The sequence below is a fragment of the Aethalodelphis obliquidens genome, unplaced genomic scaffold (assembly GCF_003676395.1).
Source record: "Aethalodelphis obliquidens isolate GAN/ISIS:26980383/991018 unplaced genomic scaffold, ASM367639v1 scaffold102, whole genome shotgun sequence".
In the NCBI taxonomy this organism is placed as follows: domain Eukaryota; kingdom Metazoa; phylum Chordata; class Mammalia; order Artiodactyla; family Delphinidae; genus Aethalodelphis; species Aethalodelphis obliquidens.
In genome coordinates this window covers 2,295,547-2,311,535 of record NW_020838046.1, presented here as the reverse complement: position 1 = coordinate 2,311,535, position 15,989 = coordinate 2,295,547, and the positions used below count along the sequence as shown (strand labels likewise).

Genomic DNA, 15,989 nt, shown 5'->3' with positions numbered 1-15,989 from the left:
CACTGCACTGCACCACCCCCCGGCCCCCACAGCAGCTGTCCACTCCAGGCCCTGCCAACCTGGCTTGCTCAAGGATGCCCCCGGCAGCCGTCAGGCAAGTAAGGGATTCCCCGAGAAAGCAGGTTCAGAGGAAGGCCAGGTGAAAGGCCTCTTCTCATTTAATGTCCTGCCAGCCCATCAGGTGAATTCACTGAGTAACCTGCAGGAGGGCAGTGTCTTGTGAAAGGACTAATACAAAGGGCATACAGAATAACACTCTTGACACCTTGCTGTAAATTCCTCAGAGAACATTTGTTCAGCCGACGGTTTCAATTCAGCAGGGGTTGGCTAATAGAGTGGCACCCCTCCACTCACTAGCACCGTTATCACTGAATCTAGTCTGGTTCGCTCTGGTGATAAACGGAACGCGCTTGCCCTACAACTAGCTCAATTTACTTCGGATACTGAGCCATCACCTGACAGCAGCAATGACCGAAACGGTGCCGAATGAGAAGCATCTGCCAACACTTTGTGGGTGACTGAGGCGTTCTCTGCGCTGTCTGGGGAACGAACGCGATGAGGTGTGCTTCCTTGGGAACTGGACACAGCCGGTACCCCCGACGGCGGAGGACGAGCGGTGCAGGCGCGACCTGACCTTGGCGGCTCCCTGTCTCTGGGGCAGCCTGCTACCTGATCGAAACCTCAAGCAGCTATAGCCGGGAAACTCAGTGCGGGTTTGCAGACGTCTCTCCAGTGCCTGCCCCTCTGCCGGCACAGCCAAGGGAACACGGCACACAATGGGAACAGTGACTCTGGGGCGTCACCCACATAATGTGACTTCTAATAACGGCTGTCCTGTCATTGGGGTGCCCGGGTCCAGCCTCCGCACCTTTGCCAGCGCCACCGCTGGGCCCGCGGCAGTGCGCAAGCGCTCGGGGGCCGGCACTGAGGCACAGGCGCGCCACGGCGGGACACCTTCGGGAGGCGAGGAGGAAACAGAGCGCAAGCGCACGGGTTTGGCGCAGGCGTGACGTCACCGCGTGCGACGCGTGAGTGGGAGCGGGGACCTGTGGGGCCTGGGTACCGGGAAGTCGGGAGGTAGAGGGTTGCCTGTTACCATGTTCGGCTCCAGCCGGGGCGGCGTGCGCGGCGGGCAGGACCAGTTCAGCTGGGAGGATGTGAAGACTGATAAGCAGAGGGAGAACTACCTGGGTGAGTGGGGCGCAGGGACCGGGGGCTCGCGGGCTGGGGGTGCGCCGACCCGCGGGCCGTGCCGAGCACTCGGCGCTCCGTTTCCCGCAGGCAACTCGCTCATGGCCCCGGTGGGCCGCTGGCAGAAGGGCCGTGACCTCACCTGGTACGCCAAGGGCCGGGAGCACAGCGCGGGTCTGAGCCGGGAGCAGGAGCTGGCGGCTGTGAGGCAGGCGGAGCAGGAGGCGCTCATGGCAGCGCTGTGAGTGCGCCTTGAGAGCTTGGGCCGGGGTGGGGGTGGGGGGGGCGGGGGGGGGGGGGGGGGGGGGGGTGGGGGGCGGGTGTGGGTTTCCCCCCGGGGGGGGGCGCGGCAGGGGCAGGGGCCGAGGCGAGGCCCGCAGCTCCCTGAAGCTCACGCGCGGCCCCCGCAGAGGCTACAAGAACGTAAGGAAGCAGCCCACCGGCCTGAGCAAGGAGGTGAGTGGTGGGCCCTCCTGGAGTGCGGGGGCGGGATTGGGAGGGGTCTGACCCTGCGCTGCGGTGAGCACTTGCACTCCCCTCCCCAACAGGACTTTGTCGAAGTCTGTAAGCGGGAAGGCGGTGACCCCGAGAAGGGAGTGGACCGGCTCCTGGGCCTGGGGAGCTCCAGGTGCGGGGCCAGAGGGTCCTTGGGGGCCCCAGAAATCGCGAGGGCGTGGCTCCTCGGGGCTCCGCACTGTCAGCCGCCCAGGTGGACGCTAGCACGGGTCGTCTGGGCGCACCACTTCTCTAGGGAGGCCTGGGGATGGGCGGTCCTCGCCGTGGGTGTGTCTGTGGGGGTGTGTCTCACCATGGGGGGATCTCACCCACGTCCCCGCAGTGGCTCTGCAGGTCGAGTGGCGCTGTCCCGGGAAGACAAAGAGGCTGCTAAGCTGGGGCTTTCAGTGTTCACGGTAACTACCCCCAAACATCCTGGGATCCCATGGTGGGGTGGGGGGCGGTCTGAGTGCCTCTTCCTGTTGAGGGCCATGGGGGCAGGCCGTCTCTCCTTGGGGATACCCTCCCAGCTTCTGGCTCGTTCTCGCCGGTCGGTATGCCAGGGCGCCCCGCACACCCGCTGAGTGGCTTGTGGCTTTTCTCGGCGGCAGCACCACCGCGTGGAGAGCAGTCGGACAGGGACCTCCCCGGCCTCGGCCAAAAAGAAGCCTCGGTCAGAGGAGAAGGTGGAGCCGGGGTAAGGCCTCCCAGGGCACAGAACTCACTGTTTTCTCGGCATGTTGGCTGCTTCTCCAGTCAGTGAACTCCCCAGCTCCAGCCCCTTTTTTCTTTTGAGGAGCCTCTGGAGATTCTGAGCCCTGGGGCAGTCTCAGGACTGCCTACCAACCCCCTGCAGGGTCAGGGGCCCTGGAGGAGGATGCTCAGACATGGGCCACTTGTGCGAGGGTCTGGGGAGCACAGGAGGGGGTCACCACCCGGCCCCAAGAGTGCAGGGGCATCCCAATGGGGAAGGCTGGAAGGAGCCATGAGATTGTCAGGTGCTGCCCTGCAGACCTTTCTGCCGTGGTTGGAATGTGTCTGTGATGCCCACCATGGTAGCCACTGGCCACACACGGTACTGAGGAGTTTCCTTTAGTGATTTGAGGTTGAAATGGCTACACATGGTCAGTGGCTACTGTGGTGGCCCCACCCCGGCTAGACCCCCAAAACCCCAGAGGCTCCTGGCACTCCGTATCATCCTTTGCAGCCCTGAAAGCCACAGGAAGAGCAGGAAGGAGAAGAAAAAGAAGAAGAGGCACAAGAAAGAGAAGAGGAGGAAAGAAAAGGAGCACGGGAAGGGGCCGGATTCCTCACAGCCCCCTGCTCCCATCCAGTAGGTGCAGCTGCCTGGGGATGGAGACACAGTGCTGGGCAGGCAGGGGCCCTCACGCCAGGTGTCCCTTGGTCTCCCTTAGGCATGACTCAGACTCCTCGACTTGCTGCAAGAGGAAGCGCAGGCATGACAGCGACTGAGGCCCAGGGATCTGGAGGGCTGGCCTGTGGGGGTCACCCCAGGTCCCCAAAGAGGCTTAGTTGTGGCCAAGTATGGCTACTTCTATTCTTCTTTGTGTTGACTCATTCTTTGTACTTAAATAAACTTATTTTAAGTGGAAAGTGTCTCATACTAAAGGGAAGGTTGTTGTCTTGTGTCACAATAGAACGTGATGTGTGAAAATGTGGTAAATCTCTTGAGTTCCAGCAAGACTACCTGCAAGCCCATTGGGAGGGGCACTGTCCTTTTGGTGGTCAGCATCCTGGGGTCCCATGTTGGCCTGGTCCCCTGCATCAACTTCAGGTGTACCAAGAGCTCTGGGTCATGTGTGGCCAGCAGGGAAGGCAGAGGGGCCAAAGAGTGCTCAGCTGCAGGTAGGTGAGCATGCTAGAAGGGGCAGCCTGGGCATTTAGATCATGGGGAGCTGGACTTGTACCTGGAGCCACCCTTGTCTCTCCAGGCCACCAAGGGACCTCTTAACCACTGTCTCACCCCCATCCCCTTTGCGTGCTATGGCACTGGCTCCCTCCACCCGGCCCCCCATCTCCAAGGCTGGGAGGCATACATACAACCTGGCCCTCCCCAGAAAAAGTGAAAACATCTTACAACCACATTGGAATAAAGACAAAACCCAGCCTGGATTCATTATGGAGGTTCTTGTTTTGCTTCTGATTTTCAAAGAAATGAGAGCTGAAGGCAATTCTGTCTTCAGAGCACTCAGCACTGGTTTTCAACCTGTTAGAGCAGATCATTATTTATGGTGGGGCAGCCTGCCTTCTGGGGGAAAGGACACCTGGAACTTCGCCTGCCAATGCCTGCACCCAGTGGGGGGAACAAGGGTGCCAAGAAGGGCTCCAGGTCAGAGGGACAACCCCTGCAAAAGTGGGACAGGGTCTATGGCACAGGTGCACAAAGCACCCAGCCAGGCATGGGTCAATCGCTGTGGCAGTGACGTGGAGCTTGGCCAGGGGTTCCCGCCCCTCCAGAGGACAAGCTGGCTGGCTTGGGGGGTACCACAGAGGGTGGATGTTAGGAAGGGTGGGGGGTTTCCTCCACATAACACCTGGCCCTAGCCTTTTGGGCATACTCCATATGGTGACCCTGGCGTTCCTTTCACAACCAGGCATTGCCAAGACTGGGACCAGGGGGCTGGACTGCCAGCATGAGACCAATGAGGTGGTCACCACAAGGGCACTGGGACATACCCACACCCACCCATGGAAAGTGAAGCGGTGGGGGAGGGGGGGAGGGAGACAAGGGTGGGGTGGCAGGGAAGGGATGGGCAGAGAGAGGGAACAGGGCAAGTCAGATCAATGCTGCCCTCCCTAAGTGAGGAGGAAGCAGCTGTCCCTGCCCAGCTTCCAAGAGGCAGACTGTCAGTCAGGGGCACCCAAAAATGGGAGAGCCATGAAATAGTTAAGAGATTTTATTCTAATAGCTGTAATTACAGTGCCTGTTTGTCGAAATGAAAACTGAAAACAAGTATACAAAACAGTTGATTACTAATTGTGTATTGAAAGCATTAAGAGGTTCCACGACACCAAATAAACCAGTTCTGAGGTTTTCCCCAAGATAAAGTTTAACAGCTCCAGCTTCTTCAGTGTTTATCAAAATACAAAAGAAAAAAGTAGAGGTTATCATTTTTCGATGGCAAATCTGACCCTTGCAGGCTGAGGGAGTGAAAGCACACATAGACAGGGGCTCCGAGGGGCTGGGGCTCAAGGATGACCACCCACGCTCCTGCTGGTGAGACCCCAGAGAGCCCGGAGCAGGCAAGCAAGGGGACTGCAGGGCTCCCGCTCAAACCAGAGCGTTCCAACCAAAGTGCCCATGCTGACCCAAGAAAAGGCTGGGGTTCCTCCAAGGGGTCTGAGAGTGGTGGCTGCAGCCTCCAGCCCATCTCCTGGGCAGCCATGTAAGCACAGATACAAGCACAAACGCTATGGGGTGTGGGATGACCCAAGACAGAGCAAATCACAGGGATCCTATTGTGACCATGCAGAATGGATCATAGCTGGTTCTGCCCCGTTTCACGTTCCCAACGGGAAACAGACCACTGGTGGACTGGACTCAGGCCATTACTGCAGAACCTACACTAGGCACATTTCTCCCTTCTGTGTGTTCAAGTGTTCTCCTTATCTTGTATTTGTAACTATTTTAAAAAATGCACTGAGTTTGGGTTAAAAACCAACCACCAAAATGGATCTCAACACAGACGTAAAGCCCAGAAGAGGAACATCGGGCTTTTCTGACACAGCGACTCCTGGATGACCCGTGTGCCTAAAATCCCTTCTCAGTACTAAACAGTGGGTTGATTTTCTTTTTACAATAAAAAAAGCTGAGTAATATTGCATAGGAGTACCAGAAACTGCCTCATTGGAAACAAAAACTATTTACATTAAATAAAAACCCAGTTGCAGGCTGCGTCTGCACATTTACAGCATGGTGAAGCACACTGTGACCGACCATGGAGACAGCTTCTGGCACTCACACCACAGGGGCACGTTTGCCACATGAGAGTAAAGCGAGGGCAGAAGGAGGGAGTGTGAAGGGAGGAGAGAGGAGTACAGCTCACTTCTGGTTCCGGAGCTGATTGGACAGCCAGTCCAGTCCCTCATAGAGCCCATCCCCGCTGGTGGCACAGGTAGCCTGAATGTACCAGTTCCTGTGGCGCAGAGAGTGCAGACCCAGCTTGTCCGTGATCTCAGCTGCATTCATGGCATTGGGGAGGTCCTAGGGGGGAGGGTAGCAAAGCAGGCGTGGGTCAAGGGGACTGCATGGAACCCTCTCCACCTGACCTGTGACCCCCGCCTCGTCAGACCTCCATCGCTGAGAGGCTGGCTGCCTAACGTGCACCCACCACCAGCACACAGGGTGGCTCAGTCATGCGTACCTGTTTGTTAGCAAACACGAGCAGAACAGCGTCCCTGAGCTCATCTTCTGCCAGCATCCTCATAAGCTCCTCTCGGGCCTCATTCACACGCTCTCTGTCATTGCTGTCAACCACGAAGATGAGACCTGCATAGGGAACAGTAAGCATTAGTGTAAGCACCCGGGACACTCCCAACCTCTCCCAAAGGCCACAGCCCCCCTCCTGAGGGTTGTAATGGGGTGGCCCACCCTCACCTTGTGTGTTCTGGAAGTAGTGGCGCCACAGAGGCCGGATCTTGTCCTGGCCACCCACGTCCCACACAGTGAAGCTGATGTTCTTGTATTCCACGGTTTCCACGTTGAAGCCTGGAGGAGACCCAGTGTGAGGCTCTCCCTAGGGCTACCACTATCCCCTAGCCTCCCGAGGCCCAGCCTCCTCACCTATAGTGGGAATGGTGGTCACGATTTCACCCAGCTTCAGTTTGTACAGGATGGTGGTCTTTCCCGCAGCATCTAGGCCCACCATGAGAATGCGCATTTCTTTTTTGCCAAAAAGGCCCTTGAAGAGGTTTGCAAAGATATTCCCCATGCTGTAGACTGGTGGGAGCAACACTGGCCAGAGAAACCTGCAGATACAAGGAGTCCTTGTGTCTCTTTCTGTGCTGCCCAGGGCCAGCAAAGCAGCAGCAGCTCAGGGACAGACTCACCCACAGACAGACAGACGGACATCCTGTTATCTCTCCTGAAAACTCACAAGGCATAAGCTGATGAAATTCTGGTTCCTATCCAAAAGAAAAAGTCCTGCCTGCCTGCCTCTCGAGCCCTAAAATCACCCTTAAAAGGGAGAGAATGGGAATCTTAGAACAGGGCTGACCGGATTTTGAAGCAGCTACTGCCATTGTATCAGGAAGTGACGCCCAAGGCCTCAGGGTAACTTACCTCAGTCCTACAACCTGCCACTGTGGGGTGCAATGTCCAACATGCGTGGAGAGGTGTGGCTTTCAAATGAATGCTAGATTCTCCATAATCTAATACAGAGCTTTTCAAGGGGCCATAAACAACCACTCCAAGGCCCTACCATGTCTCCCAACTGCTCCAAGTCTCAGTGAAAAACAGTCCAATGTTAAGGCAACTAACACACAAGAAGCTAGGAGGGCCCATGGCAGAGACCAAAAGAGACCAACCTTTCCCAACACGCTGAGAGCTTAGCACACCCTGCAGGCAGGACCGGTGGAGTGAGAACACCTGGGCTCTAGGGCAGCACACCAGGGCATTCAGTCTAAGGGTGAGCCCACAACAATGACCCTGGGGAGCCTGCCAGGGGACACCTTCCCAAGAGCTGTGGTCAGTGTTGTCCCAGAGAGGAGAAGGCCTGTGTGGTGCAGCAACATGCTTGTACGAGAACACGTGTGCTGTGTTTGGGCTCCCACCAGGCTCTCCTCACTCAGCAGGGCAGAAACACTAGGATACCACTGAGCTGGCTGGACCCAAGGTCAGAGACCAGGCCCAGACACCCAAACCTATAGGAAGGAACAAGTGACCACAGCTGCGGGAGAGTGAGGCTCACGGAGGAGAGGATCTCCTGTCCCAAAAGGCGCCCAAGGCACCAGAGCTGCCCAGGCCTGGCCTCTCCATGCTCAGTACTCTCCTCCTTCAACTGTTTTATTTGCAAACAAGGCCTTAGGAAAAAACGGTCACTTTCTCAAATGCTTAGGAATCTGGACTTTAAAAAAAAATTAATTAATTAATGGCTGAGGTGGATCTTTGTTGCTGTGCGCAGGCTTCTCACTGCAGTGGCTTCTCTTGTTGCAGAGCACTGGCTCTAGGCATGTGGGCTTCAGTAGCTGTGGCTCGCAGGCTCTAGAGCACAGGCTCAGTAGTTGTGGCACACAGGCTTAGCTGCTCCGCAGCATGTGGGCTCTTCCTGGACCAGGGCTCGAACCTGTGTCCCCTGCAATGGCAGGTGGATTCTTAACCACTGTGCCACCAGGGAAGCCAGGAATCTGGACTTTTGGCACCTATGGTGAAGTCAAGCTGTGGAGAGCTGGGCAGCCTTCAACTGGGAAGAACTCTGTGTGAGTGTTGACAGAAAACCAAATGAACCACAGAGAACTTGTTCCAAGCAGGCAGGAGCTGCTTGCACCTGACCTCTGAGAGGGTGTTGGTGGAAGCCACTGTCAAGGCTTGGAAGGAGCCTTGCCCTGCATACCTGACCCCCCTAGAAGTAACAATGAACTCCCCAGTCTTTGGACTTTGGATGGACACTGCTGGGGTCAGAGGCCAGACCCATGAAGGACACAGATATGGGCCTGCCACAGGCACGCCCCACTGCACTCCACCTGGGGGGCGTGCCCCAGATCCCCACCATTCCTTATCACCTCTGATGACAGGCTCAGGTGGAGTCGCCAGGCCTCCACTGCAAGTTACTTTCTGCCTTAGTCATCAGTGAGTATTTGGTGACTAAGTCCACGTCCTGCTCCTCATCCAACTTCCACCTTCTAGTTTTAGCACTCTGACATTTCCTGGCTGAATTATTACCATGAGGACTGTCAAATGGTGATTTTCTACTGAGTCATTCCTTCCAGCTATTAGTTAGTTAGCATTCTACTGCAAGGAACCACTTCTCCATATATTGATATAGTGTGAACTTGTGCATTCCTAGTTTACTCAGTAGGTCAGAATCACTACCCCACTGTGACTTAGATGCTCCAATGGTCCTAGAGGTGTCCCGTGGAGGCGCTTCCAGCAGGCTTCAGTGCACTTTCAACACTTTAATGCTTTTTGGTTTTGAATAATATTACCTAGTTATAAAAGTAAAATTTAAAAATATCTTTACTATATTTCCTTTTCTGCAGACAGCCATTTTTCCTATAGATGATGATAAATTATGGAAGACAGAATAAACTGAACACACACATTTATCTCAGCTTACTCCTGAAATCGTTACCAATAAAGAAATAAGTGATGACTGACTCAAAAGAGAAAAGTGGGGGGAGGTGGAAAGAGGTGACAGAAGTCAGCAAATTTTGGTGAGGTCTGACCCTGACCGAGTGCTCATCCTCAGCTCTGCAGGAGAGCCAAGGGACCTTTTTGGAGCGGCTGAACCAGGGGCCCTGACTCCACTATCCAGGCAGAGGAGGGCATGGGGTGCACTGTACTGGAAACAGACGGATATGGGCAAAATCAACAGGGAGGCACACTTCCCTGCAGACCCTCACATGTAACCCAGAGGCCTCAAAGCAAGGACCTATGGATTCTTGCACCTGGAGGCCCTCAAATAGCCACACCCCTATCTCCCTTTAAGAAGCCCCCAATGCAAGTGACTGAAACAAAGAATTTGGAGAGAAGACAGAAGACATTTAAAAAGAAAAAAACAATAAAAAACAAACAAAATCCCCAACCCACACACAGCCTTGTCATCGACATGGTGGGTACCTGGTGCCCACAAAACAAGAACAGGGCATTAGGACACAGAGAACAGCAGACCTCACAACCAAAGTGAAAAAAATCCACACACACACACAAGATTTAAAAAAGAGGAAACTGGGACTTCCCTGGTGGTCCAGTGGCTAGGGCCCCGAGCTTCCAATGCAGGGGGCCCAGGTTCGATCCCTGATCAGGGAACTGGGTCCTGCATGCTGCAACTAAGACCCAACGCAGCCAAATAAATAAATATTAAAAAAAAAAAAGGGAGGAAACTAGGAGCAATTTAAAAGACCAACATCTACCTTGCGTATGGTGATGACTTTTTAGACACAACACCAAAGATATGATCCCATGAAAGAAATAACTGATAAACTGAACTTCATTAAAATGACAAACTTCTGCTCTGTGAAAGACAAAACCAGACTGAGAGAATATATCTGCAAGAGATACATCTGATAAAGGACTGTCATCCAAAATATACAAAGACCACTTATAACTCAACAATAACAAATTTAATTTTAAAATTAAAAAAATGGGCCAAAGATCTTAATGAAAACCTCATTAAACGTTTACAGAAGGCAAGTAAGCAATGAAAAGATGCTCATCATATGTCCTCAGAGAAATGCAAATTAAAACAATGAGCTATTACTGCACACCTATTAGAATGACCAAAAGCCAAAATCCAGAACACACGCTGGCAATGGCAAGAATGTGGAGCAACAGGAACTCTCCTCCATTACCCGAGGGAATGCAAAATGGTACAGCTGTCCGCAAACAGTTTGGAGGTTTCTCACAAAACATACTCTGAACATATAATTCAGCAATCATGCTCCCAAAGGAACTGAAAACTGTCTGTCCACACAGACACCTGCACACTGATGTTTACAGAAGTTTTATTCATTCCAAAAAGTTTTATTCATTCAAAATTTTGCCACAATTTGGAAGCAACCATGATGTCTTCCAGTAGGTGAATGGATAAGCTGTGGTACATCCAAACAATATTTTATTATTCAACACTAAAAAGAAAGGCGCTATCAAGACATGAAAAGATGTGGAGGAGCATACATGTGCATTACTAAGTGAAAGAAGCCAATCTAAGAATACTACACACCTATGATTCCAACTATATGACATTCTGGAAAAGGCAAAACTGTGGAGACAGTAAAAAGATCCTTTCAGTGTTTGTGACGGGTTAGGAGGAAGGGAGGGATGAATAGGTGGAACACAAAGGATTTTTAGGACAGTGAAACTATTCTGTGTGAAACTGCGATGGTAGATACGTGTCAATATGCATTTCTCCAAACCTACAGAACACACAATACCAAGAGTGAACCCTAAGGTAAACTATGGGCTCTGGATGATGACGTATCAATGTAGGTTCATCAACTGTAACAAATGCACCACTCTAGTGGGGGATATAGTGAGGAAGGCTATGTGGGAACTGGAAATCTCCATGCCTTTCCCTCAATTATGTGGTGAACCTCAAACTGTTCCCCCAAAAGAGAGACATAAGCAGCACTTTCAATCTGTAATTCTGTATCAGCCAAAGGGCAGAACAGAGGTTAGAAATGCAAGGCTTCACACATGCCTTCTTCTCCAGGTTGCCACAGGCAGAGGGAGCCCCCAAGGTGATGGAGGGAGACACAGAGGCAGGCCTGAACAGCAGCCAGCGCAGGCTGCAGCAGGAAGGAGGAGAGTTCCAGGAAAAGAGGAACAGTTACCTATGTGGTTTAAACGTGGGGTTTGGCAATTCTAGGGGAATTGGGAAAAACTAATCACAGGTACACAGAAAAAAACCCAAGGATGAAAATGCAAAGAAGTCATTTTAAGATTTCCTGAGGGAAACCATAAGCCAGTCACCACTTGACTCAGCAGTGAACAATATTTACTCAGTCATGATACTTTGACTGTCATTGCTGTGTATTGGAAAGCTGAGGCCAGAACTTGTGGTCTCAAGGGCCAACCCTCACTGTCCAAAGCTGACACACTGAGAAACAGTATTAGCACACTATTTAGTACAGTGAGGCATGAAAGAGGCTATCCCTGGGAGGCAGGATGGAAGACTGCTGTTTATACTTGTTTTATACCTGTTTTAGTGTTATGTTCCTACAAATTGACACAAAAACCTGGGCACTAAGAGGTGAAAAGGTTAAGTGTACTCTCCCAACTCCCACATGGGACTGATGGAACATTCCAGGTAAACTGGGCCCAGCAGCAGGCCCACACCCGCATGTCAGCCTCAAAATGCAGTCAGTCACAGCCATGGCAGTCCAAGAGCCTCCTCCCCTCCCCACCCAAGCGTGTCTGTCCACTCACCCCTGGCCTGCCTTGGCCGTGCAGTCTGCTGAGCCCTGATTATCAGTGTGGTCCTTGCCTTCCATACACAGTTTTTTAACTTACTCAAGTCCTGAAGCCCCAAAGGGGAAGTGGGCCATATATTTGGTGGCTGAACCTGGATGGGGATGAGCACAAACTCTAGGGTTTAAGACGCTACACACAGCACTTGGTCTCTCCCACTATACAAGCATCTATCTATAACCGCCCTGCACCTGGTCCAGGGGCCCTGGCAGCTCCTGACCTAACACAGTATCACAGTGGAAAGGTTCAACAGTGACCATGAGAGTTGTTCCGTGGCCTCTCCACACAGGTTCTAACTTGTAGGATGCCCAGCCTAGGCCTATTTCACCCTTTCCTCTACCAGGATCCCTAGCACTAAGGTCAAAACCTGTTTTTCAGGTTCATGGTAATGGCCGTGAGTATTTATAAGCAGTGAAGACGCTGATTTTCTCAAAAGAGCACTTCCCCGCACCTGCCTGAGTTTGCACCTTCGAGCTGGCTCATAAGATGCAAGAGTAACAACAGCACGTCTCTTTCCTGAGACAGAAAGCTCTGAGCGGACACAGCCCCTTAAGAATGGTTTTTTCCTTTTTCTGGTTAGGACCAGAAACAATGATAGGGTGGCAGTTCAACATTATAGCAAAGAACAGGACACAACTGGCTGCCTACACTCCTGCATGCAAAGACCTACTAGGCTACAGGCCAAGGCCAACAACAGGCCTCCCTGGGAAAGCCAGTGCAGGGAGGAAAAAATGTAGCGTGAGTTTACACCCGTTCCACTCCAGTAAATGAATCCAGAGTGACTGGTTTAGCTGCTGAAGAGAAATATATGTACTCACGAGCTCTACCTGTGCCTGCTGCATCTCCTAACAAGCCTCAGAGGATTCAAGATAAGCATGGGACAGCCCTCCCCTACAGAGCCGTGCAGCTTACTTCTGCAGAAGGCAAGTTTGTCACATTTTCTGAAACTGTTAGAGCTGGTTTACTTAACAAAATCTCTGTATCCATATCAAGATGACCTAAACTGCTGGGAATCAGTAGGAAGAATAAACCACTAACCTAGAGCATGTCTTGGGAAATGAAAATGTGACCCAAGGAGGCAAAAAACAAGGGTTTGGATTCTATTCTGTGCCTCAGATGTGATGGGCTGTTCTGGTCCCTCTGTAAATGAGAGATCACATGGATGAATCCCCTATTCAAATGAACAGCTAGGTGACATCAGAACTTTTTTCGTTTTGCTTTTTTTAAAAAAAAGTCAAGTTTATTAGGTGTAAATTACATACAGTAAAATGTACAGCTCAATAGTTCATAATGTCAATTTTAATATCTAATTTGAGAAAAATTAACAAAGTGAAGATCCTCCTGAGGAATTGATATACATTATAAAACAAGGGTTTCATTCATTCTTCAAGCAGTCAAATATGTGCTTAGATTATCAACCACTCAAAAGCCTAATTCATCCCTGACATGTAGGATTTAATTTTAAGGGGTGGGGGTCCTCTACTTTCATAGGCAATATGATCACATAATATAATCTGCTACAAACTGCTTTTTGTACATCAACTTGTAGCTCCACCCCATCAGCTAAATAAAGCCTTCAGTCATTACTCTATTAGTCCAACATTCCATTTCTGTAGCTCTAACATTTTTCTGCTATTGGGTAGAGCGTTACAGGTTGTAACTTTTTCATAAAAATTAGCATAAGAATACTGAATGTGCCAATACTAGTGATAGGCAGATACACCTCACAGGCCTAACACAATTGTGATGAAGATAAGAATCAACAACACGCTCAGAAGGAAGAATATTCAGCCTGAGACACTCAAAGGATGTAATTAAGTTGACTGAACTTTTTTTTTCCTTTCAGTTTTATTCAGATATAACTGACACACTGTATTATTTTCAGCTGTACAAAATAATGACTTGATATGTGTATATTATTGGGAAATGATCACCACAAAAAGTCTAGTTAACTCCCATCACCTCACACAGTCAATCTTTTTTTCCTTGTGATGAAAACTTTTAAGATTTCCTCTCTTAGCAACTTTCAAATATAAATACAGTACGGTAAACTACAGTTACCATACTGTACCTCATATTACAGGATTTATTTATATTATGACCGGAAGTTTGTACCTTTTGACCACCTCCACCCATTTCATCTACACTGACTCTGAACTTTCAATACAAAGAAAAAGAATAAATGAAAGAACATGCAAAAACATTCTAGAACTGTATAGTTCTGGTCTGCTCCTAAAGGTGAATTCCAATGAGAGACTGTTTTTTGTTTTTCACAACAAAACTTTTAGGATGTTTTGCAGGAATCAATTAGGCACTAGACCTGGCCTCTATGCAGCAGTCCCGTTCCCAACAACCCCCCCACCGCCACCCCCAGAGGATGATGAGTACCAGAAATCCATAGACTAGTACACTAACCCTGGTCTCCAGATGCCCTGCAACTTGCCTCCCAAAGCTGAAGGAAGGGGTTTCCGGTCAGGTCTGATTCTTAGGAGGAGCAACCAGTGAAATTCAATTTAGGTCCCTCTTGGCCAGCTTAAGATTCAAGGTGAAATCCTTAAAATGACAACAAGAAATGAGTTTCATTCATGAATGTAGCTCTTGGTCTACACTAACATGAACATCCAAGAGTCACTGTCCATTGTCTAACGGAACAAGCATACGAACCACAAGGCGAGCGTGGAAACAGTGAAACGGCAATTAATCCTACTTACCAATAACTACAAAATCCAAAGCATTTAACTGATGAATATATTTAGTTATCTTTTGCAATTCTCCCTTATTCATAGTCTTAAAGTTTTACTATTTTTTAACATAACTGTTCTCAAAGCCCATTACCAAAGATACTTACACTGACGTGAAATCTACAGATGGGAGCAAATAACCAGATGGTCTACCCCAAACGAAAACAATATCCATGTAGGACCTCTGAACACAAATGTCATGCGGCCCCCAACTGGAGTAAAACAAAGAGTGGATGATACCCACAAGTTGAGGCCTCACTCAGATGCTACATCAGGAGCATCTCTCACAGTTCTGTGCATTCATCCTGGTGGCAGACGCTGGCTGCTCCTTGGTATTTTCTTCTCCCAGATCTGTCCCTGGGCTTGAGGCCTTCCAGAGTAAACCTACATTCCTGGCCCCCTGTAGCTATGCAGGACCATCTGAGTATGCTAGCCCGTGGGATGGGGCAACAGTGATGGAATGGTTTCCAGGTCCTGCAGACCTGGTGGTGGGCGCCTGGGCCCCCCACTGTGGTGGGGCCAGTGCCATGGACCCTAAGGAGCACTTCTACTCCAGAAGTCAGGGCATATATACCCTCCATCTGACTCCAAACACACTTAAGTCTAAAGAAATTGTTACTGGAAAAAGAAATCAAAAGATCGAAAAAACAAAACCAAAAACAAATTTGCATCAACCTCAGAACATTAAAATGTATAACAAATTAAACTGAAAATGGAGGAAACAAAGCAATTTATGACTAAAATGCAAAGCAGGATTAGAGAAACTACAGGCAACTGTAAACCACCCAGATACCCTGAAAAGTGTTGATCACCAACTCCTTACTAATTCTGCACATCAGTGGTTCTTTGGAAATCAATTAGAATTGTATTTCAACCCATCCTAGTGGCAAACAGAGCACCATTGGTTTGGAACTCCTCAGCAAGTCACTCAGGCCTATATTCTGACCTTGGCTGTGCTCCCAGTCCCCTCTCCATACTGATTTTCTATGCCATGCCCACCGAGCCCTTCACTCAACCTCTGAAGCCAAGTTCAGATGCCATCTTCCACAGGGAAGAGTCCTTTCCTTTTTGTTGTTCTCAGCATACCCTCCACACACTGTGGGGCTAACAGCACACTCATGTAAGGAGTAGCTGTGTGATGAGCACAGCCCTGGGCACACAAAAGCTCAAGAGTACTCAATGAATCCAACTGACAGATGGTGAAACACAAGTGGAACAGAGTGCTCATCCTTCCAACCTCACCTCAATGGCAAACAAGGCTCTGGGCCAAGCAATGTCAAAGACTGATCCACAGTTACACTATAGTCCTTTCAATGCAGCTAAAAGCTTCAACATGAGCACAGAGACTCTCTCTCTCTCTCTCTCTCTCACACACACACACACACACACACACACACACACACACACACACACAC

General features: G+C 50.4%; 2 protein-coding genes across 4 annotated transcripts in view; one reads left to right on the top strand and one right to left on the bottom strand.

Annotated features, from left to right (window-relative positions):
• The first annotated feature begins 1,027 nt into the window (after window positions 1-1,027).
• Window positions 1,028-3,300, top strand: CUNH1orf35 (chromosome unknown C1orf35 homolog). The gene is made up of 8 exons (XM_027096367.1): window positions 1,028-1,191; window positions 1,282-1,432; window positions 1,602-1,647; window positions 1,740-1,819; window positions 2,030-2,102; window positions 2,298-2,383; window positions 2,894-3,019; window positions 3,102-3,300. The coding sequence occupies exons 1-8, from the start codon at window positions 1,098-1,100 to the stop codon at window positions 3,157-3,159; spliced, it is 714 nt and encodes a 237-aa protein (XP_026952168.1). The 5' UTR covers window positions 1,028-1,097; the 3' UTR covers window positions 3,160-3,300.
• A 1,289-nt stretch (window positions 3,301-4,589) lies between these two features.
• ARF1 (ARF GTPase 1) overlaps window positions 4,590-15,989 on the bottom strand; it is an 18,182-nt gene continuing 6,782 nt past the window's right edge. For 2 of the 3 annotated variants that reach the window (XM_027096376.1, XM_027096378.1), the window contains exons 2-5: window positions 6,491-6,675; window positions 6,305-6,415; window positions 6,072-6,196; window positions 4,590-5,911 (exon numbers count right to left, since the gene is read on the bottom strand). In XM_027096376.1, the coding sequence (XP_026952177.1) occupies window positions 5,750-5,911; window positions 6,072-6,196; window positions 6,305-6,415; window positions 6,491-6,638 (546 nt within the window). In that variant the 5' untranslated portion in view covers window positions 6,639-6,675 and the 3' untranslated portion in view covers window positions 4,590-5,749. Of the gene's footprint in view, window positions 5,912-6,071; window positions 6,197-6,304; window positions 6,416-6,490; window positions 6,676-14,248; window positions 14,384-15,989 lie in introns of those variants that run through there. The other variant, XM_027096377.1, reaches the window with a different exon arrangement.